This window comes from Mustelus asterias, chromosome 15 (genome assembly GCF_964213995.1).
Source record: "Mustelus asterias chromosome 15, sMusAst1.hap1.1, whole genome shotgun sequence".
NCBI classification, from domain to species: domain Eukaryota; kingdom Metazoa; phylum Chordata; class Chondrichthyes; order Carcharhiniformes; family Triakidae; genus Mustelus; species Mustelus asterias.
In genome coordinates, this window is record NC_135815.1 from 4,595,128 (window position 1) to 4,614,061 (window position 18,934).

The following is an 18,934-nucleotide window of genomic DNA, read 5'->3' on the forward strand; positions in this document are numbered from 1 at the left end:
GGAGAGATACAAAAGGGTCCAGAGGGGCAATTTTTTCATACAGAGGGTGGTGAATGTCTGGAACAAGCTGCCAGAGGTAGTAATGGAGGTGGGTACAATTATGTCTTTTAAAAAGCATTTTGACAGTTACATGGGTAAGACGGGTATAGAGGGATATGGGCCAAATGCAGGCAATTGGGACTAGCTTTGTGGTTAAATAAAAAGGGCGGCATGGACAAGTTGGGCCGAAGGACCTGTTTCCATGCTGTAAAACTTTATAATTCTATGACTCTGTCACATGTGGAACAGATGGTGGTTGGAGGAGTGGGTGGGTGGAGTGCCCAGGTTGCCATGGTTCCTTTCCCAGTTCAAAAAAAACCCTCAAAACCACTAACTGTTACATAATAAGCAAAATACTGCAGATGCTGGAATCTGAAATAAGAGTTGAGGACACTGGGAAAACTCAGTAGGTCATAGAATCCCTGCAGTGCAGAAAGAAGCCACTTGGCCCATCAAGCCTGCACTGACAACAATCCCATCCAGGCCCTACCCCCGCAACCCCACATATTTACCCTGTTAAATCCCCTGACACTAAGGGACAATTTAGGCATGGCCAATCAACCTAACCTGCACATCTTTGGACTGTGGGAGGAAACCGGAGCACCCGGAGGAAACCCACGCAGACACAAGGAGAATGTGCAAACTCCACACAGACAGTGACCCAAGCCAGGAATCAAACCCAGGTCCCTGGAGCTGTGAAGCAGCAGTGCTAACCACTGTGCTACCGTGCCAGCATCTGCCAGGAGAGATTTTTCTGGTACACAGACTCTTCGTCAGAACTGAAGGGAGGGAGAATGTATTGGAGCTGTAGAAACTGCAACAAAAAGTATCAACTTTAAGAACAAAAAGCAGGGAACCTGTGGTGAGAGGAGAGGGTGTTTTGCATAGAGGCAATCCATATATGGGATGTTTCTAAAAAAGAACGGGGAGGGGGGTAAGATGGAGCACAATCTGAACATTTTATAATGCATATACAGCGTATCCTAATGCCTTTATAATATATTTGCATGTATTAAATTGCTTCTAACGCAAACTATAAATTTCATAGAATGATACAGCACTGAAGGAGGCCATTCAGCCCTTCGTGTTTGTGTTGGATCTCTGAAAGAACTATCCAAATTAGCCCACTCCTCCGTCCTATTCCCATAGCACTGCATTTTGTTTTCCCATTACATGTGTCTAATTCCCTTGAGAAAGTAACGACTGAATCAGATTCCACCGCCCTTTTCAGGCAGTGCATTCCAAACCGTAAGATCATCATTTGCCAGCTATCTTTAATATATCTGTGCCCTCTGGTTACCGAACCTCCCATCAGTCGAAACAGTTTATTCTTATTTATTAAATGTGTCTTCCCCGTAAAAGGAATGAATGAGCACATTAAATAAATACAGCAGTGATGGCTTCGGGGCACAAGTCATGACCGCAAAATGCATGGGATAGCGGCAGAATGTGAAGGATTTCTCAATGTTTATTCGTGGTTTGCCAACGGTTGGAAAGTGTTTGGAAATGCCTTCAGCAAAGTCGTTCGTGGATCGCCTATCTGTTTAATCATATAGAGTCAAACGCTGTTGCTTTTTTCTAAGCAGGGGAATGCACTGAAATAGGTCACAGTTGTTTTGGAGTTTCATTCATATTTCACAGGGCTGCGCTGTGTGTGTGACATGCATTATGTTGCAGCATAACAAAAGTGCAACTTTTGAATTTTCAGAGGAGGAACGGGTTTAAACTGCTGAACATTCTCTGATACAATGGTTCTGGCAGCACCAAAACGCAAACTCCACCACCACTCGATGCAAACTAATATTCCCCCCAGAAGATGCTTTCCCCCCAGAAGATGCTTTGAGGTCATCTCGTTGATGGACAGGAGGAACAGCAGCAGTGCACAGGGGGTGGGAGGGAGAGCCCGGGGGCGCGCCGTGCCCAGCCTCGGGCACGCGCTCCGATTGTGGCACGCGCTTTCGCGGGGACGCGCGAAGGGGGGAGGTGGGGAGTGGTCAGAGGATGAGTCAGAAAAGTTGGTGCTGGAGGAACATATTTCCCCAATTCCCAACAATTCCCAAATTATTCTGCAACTCTACGGGGGGAGAGGGATGTAAACATTCAGCTCCAAAACCTTTCAAAGTCATTCCTTAAAATAGAATACTTTAAAATAAATAAAAATGACATTCGATATAATTGTGTTTAAAATGACTGACCGCATCCCATGTGGTGTAGAAGCTTCATTGAATGGTCAGTATAATTTTAGTGGGGACACCGACCTGCCTGCAAGTAGTGGGTCTGTGTCAATGCGGAAAATCCTGCGAATGCGCTAAGTCTTCACTGAGGAATATTGGCACCCGGGGTTTCTATATTTCTAAACATTGGGGAGGTGAGAAAGAACTCGGATGATTGTAATAATGAATGGAAAGTGATTGAGTTGAGTGAATGTCATTTCCTTTCACACACACGAATATTTTCTTCGTAAATAACTCAATGTTCAGACACACAGAGGGGCGGGGGAGCTACTCTGGGGTTTGTTTTTTTGTTAAACCCCATCTCCCCCCCCCCCCCCCGCTTTGTGTCCGGGGAGCGGGGGGGGGCGGGGGTGATGTTCTGTGCGATTTTAACCAGCTTTAACGTTTCCGTCGGATTTTCCACCGAGACGCGGGGCCCCGCGCCGTCGCCGGGATTTTCGAGTGAGCATCGGCGAGATTGAGAGTGAGTGGGGGTCGCGGCCAGTTCACTCCCCCCCACTTCCCCACTCCCGGGGGCTCACCGACAGGAGTCAGTGAAAGTCTGGACTCCCTCCGCGACACATTTGCCCCAATTTAAAAAACACACACACTCAGGTTGGTAACGCTGCATTTATTTCCCCCTAACAATATTTTATTGACAAAAATTGCTATTATTTTTTAAAACATTAAATGTTTGCTCAGCTCAGTTTTGTCTACCTTTGCATTAAATTTGTCCTGAGCTGTAGATCTTGGAAACAAGAATGATATTTTACAATGATATTCTATCCTGAACACTAACACAAAGATTTGTAAAGATATTAAACTTACCTCTGAGATTAACAGTGACTTATGCATGTGAGTTAGTGATGTATTCAGAGCATGTTTAATCCACCTTGCACTTCAAAAAATAATATTGATAAGGAAACAACCCAGTTGAATTATTTATGTTTGATTTCTTTATTTGTCACCACAAGAGTTAAATATAGACTCGAACGCATGCACTTTATACCGTGATGCACGTGCCGTCCTTGCTCCAGTTGATAAACACAGTCAGTCAGTGCATGCACACTTGCAAGAATGGGAATATCATTATAAAATATGTGGAAAAGTCTTTTGTGTTCAAGCTTTCGTTGTGTGAGGGTGGAAACTCGTCATCAGTTTCAATCTGCATGAGTGTGAGACACTAATAAATGTGAACAACCAGTCTCTAATCTCAGGTTTCAAATCCATTTGTCTCCGAATGTTTTATTTTAATATGTCGTGAATTTTGTTACAGTGCTTCTGTGTGTATAGGGATCCTGTATTTTGCGAGTGACGGGGCGGGGAGGGGGTGGGAATGGGATCTGAAACAGTCTCGGGATTTGCAGGGAGAAGGAGGGACAAAGTGGGGACAATTTAACCTCTCCAACTACCCCCCATCCCGGCATCTGACTGGTGTGGGTGTAACTCTGGTTTAAAAACCATGCCTCCACACCCAAATTACTGTCCATTGAAATCTCAGGCGAACAATATTGGGAAGGAGCGAACTTTAGCAACAAAAGGAGGCCATTCAGATCTCCGCCCCCCCCCCCCCCCAACCTTCCAATTAGATGGTCATCAGCTGATGAAGGAGCAGCGCTCCAAAAGCTCATGATTCCAAATAAATCTGTATACTTTAATCTGGTGTTGTGAGACTTCTTACTGTACCCACCCCCGTCCAATTCGATGGTGGTCTGTATCTTAACGCCACCTAGTCCTTTTGGTCCGGACTCTCCATGTCCAGAAAAATCTCCCTGTCTCAGTTTTGACATTTTTTTTGCGACTCCCCCATTCCCTGTTTGGGGACGAGAGATGTGGAGATGCCGGCGTTGGACTGGGGTAAACACAGTAAGAAGTTTGACAACACCAGGTTAAAGTCCAACAGGCTTATTTGGTAGCAAAAGCCACACAAGCTTTCGAAGCTCTAAGCCCCTTCTTCAGGTGACTGTTTGTGAACAGAATTCCCACTCACCTGAAGAAGGGGCTTAGAGCTTCGAAAGCTTGTGTGGCTTTTGCTACCAAATAAACCTGTTGGACTTTAACCTAGTGTTGTCAAACTTCTTACTGGGACGAGAGTTCCAGGTTTTCATTGCCCGTTTGTGTGAAGTGCTTCCTGACATCACACTCGCAAGAGCCTCTCGTTCTAATGTTGTGCACTGCCCGCCTTCCGCAGAGGAAATACACCAAATCCCCAAGTAATCTTAAAAGAGACGTTCCACTCGATCGCATAGTTTACCCGCCCGACAACTGAGGTTAAAATGAGTTGGGTGCTAGTTTGTGACATGCGCGAGTACCGCAGAAAGACAGGTCCTAAACACAGTGAAATACAGGCAGACTCTGATTATATTACAGAAGTACTGTTGTCCACAGCACCCGCGTTTCTTTGTGGAGGTCCCCGTGAATGTCTTGCCGTGTCTCTGGCTGTGGATTCTGTGACTGTGAAAAAGCTTGTCTGTTCAAATGTTGTGAGTGTTTCAGTGACATCCAGAGAGATCTGTCAAACACCAGCAGGTGCTTTGAGAATTACCAATGTGTAGCCCGGTTTACAAATTAACAGCATCTTCTCCTGATTTCTTTCAATACAGAAGCTTTAACAAATTATCAGAAGATTATGCAGTATTGGTTTGTGTGTGTGCACCTTTTTGTAATTAGACTAACTTTTTATGTCAAGCTGGTGTTTAAACTCAGTGGGCCATTCACCTTGGTTGCATAACTATTTTAAAAAGTCAGTCACTATTTTGTGTTCATATTACCACAGATCTGAAAACAAATAATTGCAACTTTCCATCATTCAGCTTTTAGTTTGACACCAGGCCAACAATGATGCGAATAATGCATTAAATATAATTATCGATTGACTAAAACGATAATCGATGTTGTATACAATTAGTCTTTCTAGTGAAAAAGGACAACTCCCATCAACACTCGGTGTTATAGAGTGTCATTAAAATATTTTAACTAGATTTTTAAAAGTTAGGTCAATGAAATAACTGAAAGAAATTGAAATCAATTCGTGGTCAATTTGGTAACTGAATTAATATGTTTTCAATTATGTATGAGAGAGACCATTTGCAATCAATTTTTCAAGATTAGTGAAAGTTGCATTGCAGTTTTTTACAACTAATTGGACATCTTAAATTCCCTAACTTTCAGGCAAGGTGTGAAGTTTAAAGTCTACCGTTCTGGCGAGTAATTTGACAAGCTTTGTATTGAGTACAGAAAGCATGCAATGATCAAAACTTGACCCGGATTGATTGTTTGCCTATTTGGGTTACTGTATCTATGTCGCCGCTCTACCTTTACTTGGATGTGTTATTAATCGTTGTTTTATCCTTTTTTGTTTCTTGCTGGCAACTCGTGAACTTCCCGTGAAGGTGCAAAACCCAATGTCTTGTGGCTCTCTCCTTGTGCTGTTTATATTTCATGTCAATATTAATTTGTGTTCACGTCAGCTTTTGACACTTGTGTTATATGGTCTCCTGTACCCGCCAACAATAGACATCAAACTCCGAATGCTTATTGTTGGAAACAAATTTATGCAAAGATGTAGGTTTCGAAACGCTTATAGCTGCCACCGACTCTGCTTCTTAAGCATTGCAGTCTGAACAGTGTTTTCATAAAACTTTTCCAGCCTTTGATGGCAGTGCGGGGGTCCTGGCCGAGAGTGACTACTTCTCTTTTGTGACATTTTTCTTTCTGCAGTGGAGCCTCCTTCACAACTGAAGTTTAAAATTTTAACTGAAAGTAGTGTTCAAATGACATGGAGACGCTCGCCCAGCAAAATACGGGGCTACAGATTAACGTTAACACCCCAGACCGGTGAGTGACTGTGCGGCAACGTGAAGTTCATACGATGAAGCTGCATTTGCAGCGCTCTGTTTCTGGAGAGATCTATGGCACAAATCCCCACCTCCTTCCTCAGCAAGAGAAATAAATAATTGTTCATTCTATAGCACCTATCACAATCTCGGAACACCTAGAAGCGTTTAACAGCTAATGCCGCATTTTTTGAGGTATGGTTTTAGAATCAATCCATTCGGTGCTCATATTCATGTCAATCCTTTGAAACAGCGACACAATTAGTCCTACTCCCTTGCTCTTTAACCATAAGCCCTGCACAATTTATCCTTTTCAGTATCTCTACACAACGCCCTTCACAGTTACTATTGAAGCTGTTTCCACCACCTTTTCAGGCAGAATTCTAAATAGTAACAATTCTAAATAGTAACAATTCGCTGCTTAATATTTCTCATCTGCCCCTTGGTTCTGAAATTGTGGCCTGGCAACAGATTCTCCTTATTCCACCAACCCCCCCACCCCGTGATTTTTGAACACCTCTATTATATTTCCCCCTTGACCTTCTGCTCCATGAAGAACATTACCAGCTTCTCCATATCAAAGAAGCCCCCAATTGCTGTTCCCCTCTTTTTTTATCGCCCTGACTGGGATTCCCTTTGATTTGACCTTGAACTGGGTCAATTCATAGGCAGCTAGATTAATTGTGGGTCTGCATGCACATGTAAGACAGACAAGGTTAGGGATGGCAGGTTTTGTTCCATAAAGGACATTAGAGGTTCAGTTGGGATTTTACACTCACTGATGACAGATATTCCCAAAGTGCCATGGTAGGATTTGAAATCATGTGTACTGCATTATTAGTCTAGGGCTCCGCATTACCAACCCAGCAACACGATCTACTATGTCTGTATTGCATGCCATAAAGCATCTCAAAACTCTGAGGAATGATCATTTACAGGCTTGTTGTAAAAATAATTCCCCATATGTCAAAGTGTTTTGCATGTACATTCTAGTGATTCTTTGAGTTCAATGTCCCTGGGCCACATTTATTTCAATGGAAGCTCATTAAAATTAAATGTGTTTTCATGGAAATAATGTAAATGTTTTCTTCTTTACAAACTGCAAATTTAACATGTTCATTGAATTTAAGCAGTTAGTTGAATGGTACCTTTAGTGGTTCACCAGCGAACATAAAAATCTGATTACTTTTGAAATAAAGGGGTCTTTTTGCTCAGGCAGTGAATTCTGCTTGTAGTATTTTTTTCCTTTAATTTTCTTACCAGCTCTTCTTGGGAGGTGTTTCTGGCTTTTAAAAAACTCTGTATTTGAGTCTAGGCTGCAGCCTCTGGGCCTTTGTTCTGGCAATTTGACCCATGAAACCCAAACAAAGCTGAGACCTTCTTGACCTGTTCAGCTCAGTTACCATACATAGAGAGCAGTGTGCAGTGGAAAGTCCCTCAATATCTTCAGTAGCCAGCAAGCATCTTCCTGCTGTCTACTGAGGTAAGTTAAATCCCGTCCTAGGAAAGCCCTCGCTCTACATTATAATCCCCATGTGCAAATTTTAACTCTGTAACCATAAAATACAAGATGGCAAATTACACATTGTGTAACGTGAATGTATTACATTCTCTGCTGCTTAAATGCAGGTATTATTTCAGGCAGCTTGAAAGTCACCAAAGTCCCAGAGGACCATAGGCTGCTCTCCCTTTTTTGAGAGAGAGAGCTAACTGGTTGTGATTTAACCTGAGGGTCACCACACCTCAGGCAAGGGGCAAGGTTGAGAAGGTGAGGCCTTCTTTAATAACCTCAGCTGGTGCGGGAATTGAACTCGCGCTGTTGATGTTGCTCCATATCACAAACCAGCTTAACTTTTATGTCAAAGAAGCCAACTAAGGAATATAAAGCAAATGCACTAAACATGCATACGCTTTTATCAATGATCATAGAAATCATAGAAACCCTACAGTACAGAAAGAGGCCATTCGGCCCATCGAGTCTGCACCGACCACAATCCCACCCAGGCCCTACCCCCATATCCCTACATATTTTACCCACTAATCCCTCTAACCTACACATCTCAGGACACTAAGGGGCAATTTAAGCATGGCCAATCAACCTAACCCGCACATCTTTGGAATGTGGGAGGAAACCAGAGCACCCGGAGGAAACCCACGCAGACACGAGGAGAATGTCACAGACAGTGACCCAAGCCGGGAATCGAACATAGGTCCCTGGAGCTGTGAAGCAGCAGTGCTAACCACTGTACTACCATGCCGCTATAGTAACTTGTAAAAGCAAAGCTTCAGCCAATGTCACATAAGATGCGTTGGATTTTAATTTTTTAAAAACCACATTACGTTCAGTCACATTAAGTCTATAAATTGATAGACAATGAATGCTACACTGGGCACATGCTTTTTAGTTTTCTTTTAACCTAGCTCAATTATAAATTCTAATGTGATATCTAAATACAATTTTGCAAGGCAGAGAATGTCCAGAATTCTCCGGTCTTGTACGTCCCACTGCCACTGCCAGCGAGTAGTGAGAATTTGAAGCTCAGCCAAATTTTCATTCACAGCAGCAGGACCGGAGAATCCAAGCTGCAGCCAAGGCCAAAGAGTTCTGGCCAAGGTATTTGGGATGAGCACAAAGCATTGTTCAAAGCGAATGCAGATTCAAGGTTGTAACCACAATTCTATATGTTACAGCCTCATCCACCAAGGTCTTTCCTTGATAGTAGAGCCTCATAATGGCCCTATGAGTTATAAATGTTCTACTTTTACAATAGACCAAATTCAAAGTGATTCAAGTTTGTTCTAAATATAGACCAGGTGATTTCCTCTGGGATTACACATGGGGAATGAACAGGGCGGCACGGTGGCACAGTGGCTAACACTGCTGCCTCACAGCGCCAGGGACCCAGGTTCAATTCCCGGCTTGGGTCACTGTCTGTGCGGAGTCTGCATGTTCCCCCCATGTCTACATTGGTTTCCTCCGGGTGCTCCAGTTTCCTCCCACAGTCCAAAAGACAAGCTGGTTAGGTGCATTGTCCATGCTAAATTCTCCCTGAGTATATCCGAACAGGTGCCGGAGTGTGGCGATGGGGGGATTTTCACAGTAACTTCATTGCAATGTTAATGTAAGCCTACTTGTGACTATTAAATAAACTTAAACTTAACATTGGAACATAGAAACTGGAGGTGGCTATTCAGTCCATCAAGCCTGTTCCACCATTGAGTAAGGTCAAAGTTAATCTGTATCTTAACTGGGTCTGTCCATCTTCGCTCCAGATCCGTTTATACCCTTGCCCAGCAGAATTCTGTTAATCTCATATTAAAACATTAATTGAGCAATTTTGTGGAAGAGAGTTTCAACCTCTCACACTCTTTGCATGAAGAAATGTTTCTTAATTTCTCTCCTGAATGGCTTGGTTCTGATCCTTGTCAGAGACCACCCCTTCCCAAAGTGGTGAAATCCTTAAGAAAACCTCAATCAAATCACCTCTAACCTAAATACAAACCTAGTTTATGTAATCGCTCCCCATAATCTAACCCTTGACCTCCTGGGTGAATTATGCTTCTTATCCACATGTTCATCCAATTAAGGGGCCCCAATAAGATGAATACCAGGTAGAAATGATTTTACTCATCCCCATGGGTTGTCAGTGAGGCTAAAAATTGTTTGAAATGGCTTCAAGTAAAGTTTATTTATTAGTGTCATAAGTAAGGCTTACATTAACACTGCAATAAAGTTACTGTGAAATTCCCCCAGTTGCCACACTCCGGCGCCTATTCGGGTCTAAAGATGCAGCTTGTATCAAACGGAGAACAGATTTCTCTCATTGAAGGTCCAGACACGACCAGATCCATTGCTATTTTGGCATTAAAAGGGTGCTGCAAAGATGGGAATCTAGACTGTTGAAGCCATGCTTACACTTGAAAAACAGACTTGAAATTTGTGTCTGCAATCCCTATTTTCCAGTGCTGAAATGGCTGTTTAAATGCAAACCACAAGGAAAGAACTTGACAAATCCCCAATGTCTTTGAAACTGGAGGATTTTACATCTTGATCTGCAAGTTTGGGAACGTTGACTGAGTTGTCAGTCGCCAGTGACGATATTTTCCACTCGCAGCCCAGACTGAGGGGAAAAAAGTACCGAATGGATCATTCCATTTCTGATCCTGTAACAGGCATCACGGGAACCAGTGCTGCCGGTGTCTAGACTGATTTAGAAATAAGCATCCTCTGGGAATTGCTTTCAACTTCATATCCTGCTCATTGCCACTGATGTGAAGTCTGTCATGTACTCAGGGACCTGCTTCTTTTCATTCCTGCTTTACATGTGGTCTCCATTGTGAGCAGTGAGAGCAAAGTAATGGAATGTAGGCACAATTCCATCATCTTTCTTCCTAATGCATATTCCTTACAGCACTGAGCTGCCGTGTTGGGTGGGGGTGGGGGCTGAGGGTAGGTAATAATCTGTTCCAGATGTCACTTTTTCCATTCCATTTGCGAAAGAGCTGAAAAGTCTTAGCATGAAATATCGACATTTGCAGAGAAGTCTAAAAGATGAGAGAAACTCATTTGGCTGTCAGATCTCTACCCTCTGATCTTAGTAGCAGACTGCACTTTGAACGTCCATTTTTTGCTCGTCTCTTACTGTTCTGCTTAACAAAGGGGGGACAAGTTTGGAAGAGGCAGCGTGAATTGTTACTGAACTTGAGAGACATTTGCTCGAGGTTTGACGTGTGCAATGCAAATAGCACACTATCCTTTCATACAATTCTTACTCATTGGGGTTACAGTTGAATTCATGGGAATTAAACAGTTCCTGCCTGATTTGAGTTGGTAGATTATTGATATCCTTTGTTCCAAATCTCGTGGGTTACTTTGAAGTATTATTTGGGTTTATCTTACCAATCCCATAAATTATTTTACAGACCTTGCTGAAATCCTCCTTTCAATGTCTCCCTAAAAAGACTTGTGACTCACTAGTCCTCTCTCACAGTCCATCAATCAGGTTTTTACCTGATTGAACCCAGTAAGTAATCATATGGACCCAGAGTGTGGTTTGAACTGCGCCGTTCTTATAGCATATTGCACTTTTCCATGTTCCTTTACACTGTCCCAAAACGCTTGAGACACTCAAAAGTTGATGTGCTATCGGGACAGGCCAAATGGCCTCCTGATTCTATGAGCGATCACTCCAAGATGTCTTGCTAAGTTTCCCATTAGTAATTAATTTCTACTTATTTGGTGCACCTTCATTAACCAACATGCATTCTTCACATTTGGCAGAATTAAGTCGCATTTGCTCAGTTGCAATCTTGGCCAATACCTTTTACAAACCTTTAGTTGCATCTTCTGCCTCTGTATATTTCTCTGTTTTGGCATTGTAAGCACTTTTGAGAACAGTGCATTTATTTGTGTTCAGAATATTGGTCATTTGTAGAAGGGAAATACTGAGCCTAAAGCACTGGTCTCAACCAAGCAGCTCTGTGAATTTGACATACCCCCGACATGTACTTTCATTAATCATTTTCAGACCAGTGAATCACCCCTGACCCTCTTCTGGACTGGATTCCTGAAACTTTTGAGTTTGATAAAAAGTCTTTCACAGATAACTTTGCTGAAAACTTTATGAAAGTTCAAATAATATAAAGAATCCTTCTTCTAAAAAGGCTAAGAAGGTTAGATTTCCCCTTTCTAAACCCATGCTGGCTATTGTATAAGATTGATCCTGTATAAATATTCAGATCTTATCCTTAGAATGCATTCTAACTTACTATCTGCCTGTAGTTGTGTTGAACAGTCATCACTTAAAACATAGGCATTGCTTTTAATTGACTCCAGTTCCAGAGGACCTGCAGTGGTCAACAAGTCCTTCATAACAAAGGCTTTGCAAATCTCCTCTATAGTCTCCTCTGGCATCATAACAAATGGTTACCTGGCTCAAAGAGTTTCTTGGTCTCATTTCTTCATACTTCCAAGTAGCTCTACCACTCTGACACCAACATTCCCTGGAACACAGATGAGCTAATTGTTATCATTGGAATATCATTTTAGAAATTAACAATCTGAACTTTTAAAAAGCTAGCCTTTCAAAAGCCATCTGTTTTTGTTACTTTTGTCCCTGCTATGAGATTGCCAGAAAGTCTTAAATTTAATCATATTGTGGTCACTGGTCTCCTGAGGATCTCGTATTTTTGGCTGTTATCCTGCTGGAAGAATCTGATGCTGATACGAATTTCTCATGTTGGATCAAATGCCGCACTTAATCGCAAAGGCTTTGGTCACTTTTTCTGTGTGTTTGACAAATCTTGCAGTGATACCACTGGTGCTAATTTTCACTTTGGCCAATGGTGATATTGCACAGCTGTCCACGTCACACCTCTCTGCATTTTAAGTCCATGCAAGTCAAATCATTATCATCATTTTCACTTTATCGCATGTGGTCAAGGTCTACCCCGACTGCCATTAAAACCTAACAAACTACTACAGTATTTGATGAATTTTGTAACTTATTCTCCTTTATACTATTTACCCTTACCCAAAAAATCTGATAGATGTGAAGATCTCAAGGGCGAGACACTGATGGGCAAAAGTCCCACTCTCTGTTTGTTATGGCCACACCTCAGCTTATAATCACCTGGGATGGCCTTTTTAAAGTTGCTCAGTTTCTGACTGAATTGTTGTCTGGGGGATGAGGGATGTTTCCTCTGGCCTATTGGTTCTGCTCCCTCCCTATTGGTGATGCTCTGGGTTCGAATCCTACCATGGCAGATATTGAAATTTGAATTCCATAAAAATCTGTCATTAAAACGTCTAACGATGACCATGAAACCATTGTCAATTGTTGAAAAAACCCATCGCGTTCAGAAATGTCCTTTAGGAAGGAAATCTGCCATCCTTACCTGGTCTGGCCTACATGTGACTCCAGACCCATAGCAATCTGGTTAACTCTTAAATGCTCTCTAGAGTGGCATACAAGCTATTCAGTTCAAAGGCAATTGGGATGGGCAACAAATTCTGGCCTAGTCAGCAGCACTCGCATCGCATGAATTTAAAAAAAAGTACATGATCATTTTGTTTTTAACATGTGTTTTCTTGTCGTTTCAATGGATCATTTCTGCTACTGCAACAGGATCTACAAAGGAAATGGAATTGCCCCAGGGTGCAAGCAAAACCACGTTAACGGATCTAGTTCCTGATATGGAATATGTGGTGACATTAATTGCCTTTGACCGTTCATCAGAAAGTGTACCAGTCTATGGACAACTCACAAGTAGGTACAAACTGCATCTTAAAGCTTCTATATGGGTCGAGTGTGTTAGAAAGGTCTCGGTCCATGCATATATGGTACCTTTTCTAATACATGCATATCATGTTATATTAATGCCACCCTTTATACTGGCCTGATTAAAGAACATAACTTAGATAGATGCTTTGGTCAGAGCCTAGAGACTATGAGCTTGCATTTCATCAATGGTGACTTACGACAGTGAATTAATATATCCAGTCAGCAACAGAACCAAAAACACTGACTGTGAAAACTAATGGATTGTTGTAAAAAAAAACCTGACTGGTTCACTCATGTTCTTCAGGGAAGGGAGCCTGTTGTCCCCACCTGGACTACATGTGAATATTTTTATTCCACCTCAGCGATAGAATGACAGTCACACTCACGTTTACTCATCCATTACTTTGAGTGTGCTATTCCTCATAATGCATTGCAATGTTCACTCCCGGATCATTTAGTCATGGTTAATTAATGAAATATTATTGAACTTATCTGCTGACTGACATATTTATTTATTTTCCTCCTAGTTCAATCAGGTCGCGTACCAACTAAACGGCCAAAGAAAATAGACAATCTTTCTCAAAGTAAGTTTGATGGGTTTATTTTCAATCACCGCTTTCTCCCCAGATATACTCAAAGCACACATTCGGAATCTAAATCATCAGCAACTTAAGTTTATTCTTTCCTTGAACACATAGCCAACAGATGCATGGGAGCAGCACCATCTGCAAGATTCCCCTCCAAGCCACACAACATCCTATCTTGGAAATATATCACTGTTCCTTCACTGTCATTGGATCAAAATCCTGGAATTCTCTTCCTAACAGCACTGTGGGTGTACCTACACCACATGGACTGCAGTGGTTCAAGAAGGCAGCTCTCCACCATTTTCTCAAGGGCAATTAAGGATGGACAATAAATGCTGGTCTATTCCAGTGATGCTTACACGCTGAGAATCAATTTTAACAAAGCTACATTTTAGCTTAGTCCCAAGGCACCTTCACAGGAGCATTATCATATGAAATTTGACACTGAAGTACGTGAGGAGATATTGTGATAGGTGACCTAAGGTTTGGTTGAAGAAATAAGAGTCTTTGAGGAGAAGGAGGTAAAGAGGCGGAGTTTTAAGGAGGGAATTCCAGATCTTTAGCCCCCTGGAATCTTGGCTACCAATGGCAAAGTGATAAAGGGGCCAGAATTGATGTAGTGCCGAGATCTCGGAAGGGTGTAAAATTGGAGTAATATTATGGTATGGATCGGAAACCCTAAGATATATTATGAAGTTAGACGAGACCCCAACTATTTGCTATTTTGGTATTAATGCAAAGATGTGCTGTTTCACTCCAGGCACGATTCTACTGACAAACTTGGAAGCTTTTATTTAACTTGATTTAACCACGCGGTTTAACTATAGCAAATGAATTGGCTTAACACTTACCAATTGAGCAGTGCTTAAACATGACAAGATACAATTCTTAACAGCTAACCTATCTCAATGAGTTCCGATATGAGCAATATTCCTCTTACAAACTTAAACTGCTCTTCAAAAACAATTCGCAAAACACAGGTGCTTGTACTTAGGTTGCCAGTCTGAGAGCACTTCTGGAGAGACAGACAGAGAGACATATCTTGCTTCTTTCAGAACCAGGCAGCAAGCTGCTTGTTTATAAAGATAAAAGAGAAACTGTGTATCTTCCCTCCAAGTTTAGCTCCTCCCATTAGCACATGACTTGGTCCCTGTCAATCAACCTAATCAAAACACTACTCTGAAACCCCAAGAGAAACCTAAGTAAGCACATATGCATTAACTGTTTAGACCATTAACTAAAATGAGTTATTATCCTGAAGTCTCAGCATAAAGCTACATGTTCTTTTCAGACAAATAGACTCCTTGCAACAAAGCATTGACTCTTACAAGAAACATGATATAAATATATTTCTTAGCTTTTATTGGTAGAGGGATTGAGTTTCGGAGCCAGGAGGTCATGCTGCAACTGTACAAAACTCTGGTGCGGCCGCATTTGAAGTATTGCGTACAGTTCTGGTCGCCGTATTATAGGAAAGATGTGGAAGTGTTGGAAAGGGTGCAGAGGAGATTTACCAGGATGTTGCCTGGTATGGTGGGAAAATCGTATGAAGAAAGGCTGAGGGGCTTGAGGTTGTTTTCGTTAGAGAGAAGAAGATTAAATGGTGACTTAATAGAGGCATACAAGATGATCAGAGGATTAGATAGGGTGGATAGTGAGAGCCTTTTTCCTCGGGTGGTGTTGGCTAGCACGAGGGGACATAGCTTTAAATTGAGGGGTGAGAGATATAGGACAGATGTTAGAGGTAGGTTCTTTACTCAGAGAGTAGTAAGGGCATGGAATGCCCTGCCTGCAGCAGTGGTGGACTCGTCAACGTTGAGAGCGTTCAAGTGGTTATTGGATAAACATATGGATGATATTGGAATAATGTAGATTAGAGGGGCTTTAGATTGGTACCACTGGCTGGCGCAACATCGAGGGCCGAAGGGCCTGTACTGCGCTGTAATGTTCTATGTTCTAATGGCACAGTATTATCACAGGAGGTGCAAAAATAGGGAGGGGGTGAGGTCACAGATCTATTTGAATACCAGCAAACGAATTTTAAAATTGAGGAGTTACTGAACAGGAGTCCATGTAGTACAGTAAGCACAAGGATAATGAAAAGGTCTTGGTGCAAGTTAGAATATGGGAAGAAGAATTTTGCAGTGAAACCCTGTTCATGGAAGGTGGTAGATGGCAGGCTGGCCAGGAGAGTGTTGGAATAGTCAAGTCTGGAGGTGACATGGGCATGGGTAAGGATAATAGAGTATGTTCCTCCAAATTGTACTCAAAGATGACACAACTTTGGGATCTCTATTGTTCTTGTGTTGCCTATTTTTATAGTTGCTGTCATATAAATGTGAATGCTGCTATGCTGCCCTCCTGCTTTCACTTGTAGCACTGTGTGTGAGCTGAAGGTGGCTTCATTTTAGAAAGAACAAAGAACAGTACAGCAGAAGAACAGTCCCTATAGCTCACCAAGTCTGTGCCAACACAGATGCCTCTCTAATCTAATATTTCCTTGCCTCTACGTGGTCCATACCCTTCTATTCCCTGCCTATTCATGTATCTATCCAGATACCTCTTGAGCGTTGTTATAGAATCTGCTTCCACCACCTGCTCTGGCAGCGCGTTCCAGGCATTCACCACCCTCTATGTGAAAAACTTGCCCCTTACATCTCTTTTAAACTTTGCCCCTCTCACTCTCAACCTATGCCCTCGAGTAATTGACTCTTCGATCCTGGGAAAAAGACTCTGATTATCCACTCTATCCAAGCCTGTCATAATCTTGTAAACCTCTATTAGGTCCCCCCTCATCCTCTGACATTCCATTGAAAACAATCCAAGCTTGTTCAATCTTGCTTCATAGTCCATATCCTCCAAACCAGGCAACATTCTGTTAAATCTCTTCTTCACCCTTTCCAATGCATCAACATCCTTCCGCTAGTATGGCGACCAGAATTGTACACAATACTCCAAATGTGGCCTAACCAAAGTCTTATATAACTGCAACATGATTTTCCAATTCCTATACTCAACGTCCCGACTGATGAAGGCCATATGCCTTCTTGACCATTTTGTCCACCTGAGTTGCCACCATCAGGGAATTATGAATCTGCATGCTTAGGTCCCTCTATATGCTAATATTTCTAAAGGCACTACCATTTCCTGTATAATTGCAAATCGCATCACCTCACATTTGTCCGGGTTAAATTCCATCTGCCATCTTTCGGCCCAGGTCTTCAGCCGATTTATATCCTGCTGTATCCTCTGACAATCCACCTCACTATCGACTACTCCCGCAATTTTTGTATCAGCTGCAAATTTACTAATCAGACTACCTACACTTTCCTCCAAATCATTTAAATATATTACAAACAACAGGGGCCCCAGCATTGATCCTTGTGGAACTTGTCACAGAACTCCAGTTAGAAAAGTACCCTTCCACTGCTACTCTCTGCTTTCTATGCCCAAGCCAGTTTTGTATTCATCTTACCAGTTCACCTTGGATCCCATATGGCTTCACCTTCTGTATCGGCCTGCCATGAGGAACCTTATCAAAGGCTTTACTAAAGTCCATGTACAACATCCACTGCCCTGCTCTGGTCAATGTTTCTTGCCACTTCCTCAAAGAACTCAATCAAGTTTGTGTGACACGACCTCCCCTTCACAAAACCATGCTGCATATCACTAATAGGCCTTTTCTCTTCCAGATGTGAGTACATCCTGTCCCTAAGAATCTTCTCCAATAATTTCCCACCACTGGTGTAAGGCTCACAAGCCTGTAATTTTCTGGACTGTCTCTTCTCTTAAACAGAGGAACAATGTTAGCTACTCTCCAATCCTCTGGTACCTCGCCCATGACTAAAGAGGATACAAAGATTTTGGCCAAGGCCTCAGCAATTTCTTCCCTCGCCTCTCTCAGTATTATGAGAAAGATCCAATATGGTCCTGGGGATTGTTCCACCTTAATGTTTTTCAAAACCTCCAATACCTCCTCCCTTTTTACCTGAACATGTCCGAGAATGTAAACATCCTCCTTTCTACACTCACCATCCACCACATCCTTCTCCTTTGTGAATACTGATGCAAAGTACTCATTAAGGAAATCTCCCACCTCATCTGGCTTCACACACAAATTCCCTCCACTGTCCTTGAGTACCCTTTCCTTAGCTACCCTTTTCCTCCTTATATACACATAGAAAAGCCTTGGGATTCTCCTTAACGCTGCCTGCCAAGGCCATTTCATGGTGCCTTTTTGCCCTCCTAAGTCCCCGTTTAAGCTCTTTCCTGCTCTCTTTGTATTCCTCAAGAACCTTATCCATTTTCAATTTCCTGAAATTTATATATGTTTCTTTCTTCTTTTTCACTAATCTCACAATCTCTCCTGTCATCCAGTGTTCCCGAATCTTGCCATTTTTATCCTTCATTTTTACAGGGACATACTTGTCCTGAATTGTTAACAACTGACTTTTAAAAGATTCTTACATATTGGATGTGGATTTACCCTCAAACAGCTGCCCCCAGTCTACATTCCCAAGCTCCTGCCTCATACTGTCGTAGTTAGCCTTCCCACTGTTTAAAACTTTCACACTGGGACTACTTCTTTCCTTTTCTCCAAGCATTTTGAAACCTATAGAATTTTGATCACCGTTCCCAAAATGGTCCCCCATTAAGACATCAATCACCTGTCCAAGCTTGTTCCCCAGAACCAGGTCTGAAATAGCCACTTCCCAAGTTGGACTATTTACATATTGCTTCAAGAAGCAATCTTAGATACAATGAACAAACCCTGCCCATCCAAGCCCCTGGTACTAATTGAATCCCAGTCTCTGCAGGGGAAGTTAAAATAGCCCATCACAGCAACCCTGTTATTTTTACATCTTCCCATAATCTGCTGACATATCATTTCCTCCACTTGGCGCTGGCTATAGGGAGGTCCGTAGTACAACCCCAACAGTGTGATTGCACCGCTCCCGTTGCTGAGTTCTATCCAT

At 42.3% G+C, this 18,934-nt stretch overlaps 1 protein-coding gene across 2 annotated transcripts in view; it reads left to right on the top strand.

Moving 5' to 3' along the window:
• The window catches only part of LOC144504285 (collagen alpha-1(XII) chain-like), a 284,762-nt gene that overhangs the window by 14,842 nt on the left and 250,986 nt on the right, over positions 1 to 18,934 (top strand). For both annotated transcript variants that reach the window (XM_078229390.1, XM_078229389.1), the window contains exons 3-5: positions 5,973 to 6,089; positions 13,216 to 13,356; positions 13,899 to 13,955. In XM_078229390.1, coding sequence (XP_078085516.1) covers positions 5,973 to 6,089; positions 13,216 to 13,356; positions 13,899 to 13,955 — 315 coding nt within the window. The remainder of the gene's footprint in view (positions 1 to 5,972; positions 6,090 to 13,215; positions 13,357 to 13,898; positions 13,956 to 18,934) is intronic.